General features: G+C 47.8%; 1 protein-coding gene across 1 annotated transcript in view; it reads left to right on the top strand.

The window, feature by feature from the left end:
- Positions 1-416: 416 nt before the first annotated feature.
- PPM1G (protein phosphatase, Mg2+/Mn2+ dependent 1G) overlaps positions 417-3,646 on the top strand; it is a 19,981-nt gene continuing 16,751 nt past the window's right edge. The window contains exon 1 of the mRNA XM_058682876.1: positions 417-692. Coding sequence (XP_058538859.1) covers positions 573-692 — 120 coding nt within the window. The 5' untranslated portion in view covers positions 417-572. The remainder of the gene's footprint in view (positions 693-3,646) is intronic.

Raw genomic sequence — 3,646 nt, 5'->3', positions numbered from 1 at the left:
TTTAATTGAGCCCAATCCGGCGGGTTTGCGGAGTCTGAGCCCGCGATGGGGAGAGGGGGCTGACACACTGGAGGATGGATCCGGAGCGCCGGGTCCGACACAAAAGAGCTTCAGACAAACACGCGACAGGCCAGGGTAGGGCAGCGAAGGTGGGGCGGGGATAGCGGGAGACAGCAGGGGACAGCTCCGGGGGGCCAAACTCTGGCGAAACCGCGGGTGGCAGGCTGAGCCACCGTTGGTAGGCGTGACCGCGCCAGTCTCGCGGGAGCGGCCGTTGGGCGGGCCGTTGTCCCCGCGGGCGGGGCGAGTTGCTAAGGAAATGACTTCCCGCAGCGCCGCGCCGTGCCGTGCCGCGCCGGCCGGGCGGGGTCTGGAGCGGCGCCGTTTCCGCTTCCGCTCCGTCTCTGCTCCCGTCCCGTTACCGCCTCCTGGCCGGCCTCGCGCCTTTCACCGGCACCTTGTGTCGGCCGTACTGCCGGGCCCGCTCCTGCCACGCGTGCCCCCGGGGCTCCGGCGCCGGCACGGGTCGCGTCCCGCTCGCCTGCTCCTGAGGCCGCTGGCCAGCAGCCGCCATGGGTGCCTACCTCTCCCAACCCAACACGGTGAAGTGCTCTGGGGACGGGGTCGGCGCCTCGCGCCTGCCGCTGCCCTACGGTTTCTCCGCCATGCAAGGCTGGCGCGTCTCCATGGAGGTGAGGCGGGAGAGGCCCAGAGGCGGGCCGCTGCAGGGCGGGAACCTGACGGAGAAAGGGAGCGGGGGGATGGGGTCATCCCCAGGGAAGGGTCCTTATCGGGAGCGTGCAGCTTTGGCTGCGGCGGCAGTTTGACGGGCGGCAGCGAGAGTGGGCCCGGGGCCGAGAGGGAACTGCCGGTGCTTGGGGACCGTGTGCCGGTGGCCAGTTTGGCGGCGAGAGCTCGGCCATGTGGGGAGAGGCACCTTCCGCCCACTGACCGCCCTCTCCTCGTGCCTTCGCGCCATCCTCTTCTGCCAGCCCAGCCCTCCAGGCTCATAAACGGTGTGAGGTGTAGTGTGGGAGTTAAGATGAAAAGAGGGACGATTTATTCATTTACTTTTGCGAGGACGAAGAGAATAGACGGGAATGACTACTCCCCCCCCCCCCCCCCCCGCCTTAAATATGTGATGCGAGAGGCCTTTTTAGACGAGGAGTTTGACAGTGAAAGGAAGCCTAGGCAAGTAGTCTGTTTGAAATTCTCAACACCTAGTTACTTGGCTCTGGCCACCGAATGTTAATTTCAGAAGCTCGCCCTGACCCCTGAGAATTGTCACTCGTTTGTATTCTCTTCAGGGCCTTTTACGACCTTTGGAAAACTTGAGTTTTGTCATTCGGTATCATTACTTTTTTATTATGCTTGATATTTTTTTCCTCGGGATTTTTCTGAAACTTACTCTGTAATTGTCATTTGCCTGTGCTGATTGTAGTTTATAGTTTCCTTGATTTGTAATCATTTCATCATAATCTATAAAGAACTTTAACCTGTAAAGAACTGACTTTTCTTTTCTAGAAAATTTCTTCTGGATAAAAGGGAAAGGTGGAAAATTTCTGGATAAAAAGGAGTAATATTGGGCAAAATGGATGTGACACTACAAGGAGAACAGGAAAAACCATGGTAGAAAGGAAAGGTAGAAAGACATGTGTAAGACATGTCTTTGTGAAGAGTGTTGTGAGAGCTAAGCAGAAGGGCCAGGGAAATGCTCTAATTATTTCTGGGATTAAGGGTTTATCCACTTACTAGGTGGGCTTCAGTTTAACAACCTAATAGTGTCTCCCTCGGGAATTTCTTCAAATCCCTCGCTCCTCCCTGTGGTTAGCTCTGGAATGACAGTATAAACTTAAATGGTTTGTTCTCAGACTCCACTTTCATATCCACAGCAGACTTTAAACAATTCTGTCAGTAGCTATAACATTTCAAGAAGGAAGGGGATCCTATGGTTCAGCTCATCGAATTTGGCTCCCGCATTTTACAGCTCAGAAATTGAGGCCCAGAAAAGTTAGGACATTTATTTCTTGGTGGAAAGAATCTGTGAGATGAAACTGTTCAAGACACTTATTGGACACTGTTATCGTCTGTGTCAACCTGAAGCATATCGTTCATATTCCAGTGCGGTGCTCAGCATTGAGCTTACTGGGTCCTTGGTAAATGTAATTGTCTGAGTGTTAGAAATATTTGGATATAGCTTCAAAAGGAAAACCTTAATGTAAGGTTGGGGTTTGGGTCAGTTGCTAGTCTGGAGGTCCCATTTCTATGGCATTTTCTGTTAATATTGTAAGATTTGAGGTGACTTTCTTCTCATGTTACGGTGAAAAGGCTTTTCTGGCAGGTTTCTCAGTCCTTGTTTTTCACTCTCTTCTCTGCTGCAGTTTTTCTGTTTTGGGGGTACCCTTCTTTCTAGTTTTCTTTACAAACTGAGTTGTTTGGATGTTTAGTTTTCAAAGTTGTTTGCTCAGTGGTTCTGTGCTGTTTGTTTCTCTGCAGGGTATTTCCCTTTATTTTTGGTTTCTCTTCTGGTAATTAGAAAAGGACTTTTTTCATCACCAGCTGTTTGGTTTGTAGAGATCTTGTTAGACTATTCCTTAGATCCTAGTCTTCCTGAGAGGTAACCAGTTCGGGTTTTAAAATCTTCCTATTAAGCTATTTCTGAATTTACCTTTGAATGGTTAAATATACTTAACTAGACCCTCTTGAAGCCCTGCGTGGGGCTATATCAAGTAGTTTTCTGCTACATCAGTAGTTTTCCTTCTGACTTTGATTCCTTTCTGTCCAAAGTATAACATAGTTTCTTTGCTATGGCAAGAAAATAACTATGACTTGTAGCCTCTTAGTGAATCTTATCTTTTCAGAAAGTGTACACACCTGTTCCTCTTAAGCTTTAGGACTCAATTCCACCAGTTTATTAAGTATGTTGACCTTAATTGCTTGGTCCTAATGATTCCTTTGAGGTAAGTTTTTCATGCCAATACACATTACAAGAGGTTGCTCAAATCCTGATTGATGAATAGATTCAGTCTTAGTACAGTTTTACCCCTTCTCTTGAGGCAAGGATGGCAACTATCAATAGCTGGCATTTTATACTTTCTGCCTCTCTCCAGCCCCTCTTGCTGTGGAACCAGGGTGTTTTGAGGAGGGGTAAACAAAATACCACAGTTGATGTTCCCTTCCCTTCTTCCTTCTCCATGGTTTGGAGGGATCCTCAAGCTGGTTGAGGTATGTATTTTGGGGGTTAAAAGGTAGGTTGTGGAAGGGTGCCTGAGAAATATATTTGGAAAGGCTCTGAGTTTTTGGTGGCTAATGAGAAATCAAATCTGAAAATAGTTTGAGTTGATGTAGTTTTAAGGGACATGGATACTTTTGGGTTGTGAGGTTCTCTGGAAGTGACAAAACTGCTTTCTATGGGGAGTTAAAATTTTTTCTTTTTAATTCTGTGAAATATATTTGCCTTCTTTAAAAGGCACTATCAATACCTAGGATACACTTTTGAGTAGACTAGCTGTTTATTGCCATATAGAAACTGGCTTATTAGTGGTCATACAGGGGTCACCTAGAATTGAATGTAGAGCATGTTAAACAGAAAATTCTTAAGATACCTACATGACAGTTTCAATAATTGTATTAATGGGGCAAAATA

This window comes from Neofelis nebulosa, chromosome 9, assembly GCF_028018385.1.
Source record: "Neofelis nebulosa isolate mNeoNeb1 chromosome 9, mNeoNeb1.pri, whole genome shotgun sequence".
Classification (NCBI taxonomy): domain Eukaryota; kingdom Metazoa; phylum Chordata; class Mammalia; order Carnivora; family Felidae; genus Neofelis; species Neofelis nebulosa.
This window is presented reverse-complemented; position numbering and strand designations above follow the sequence as displayed.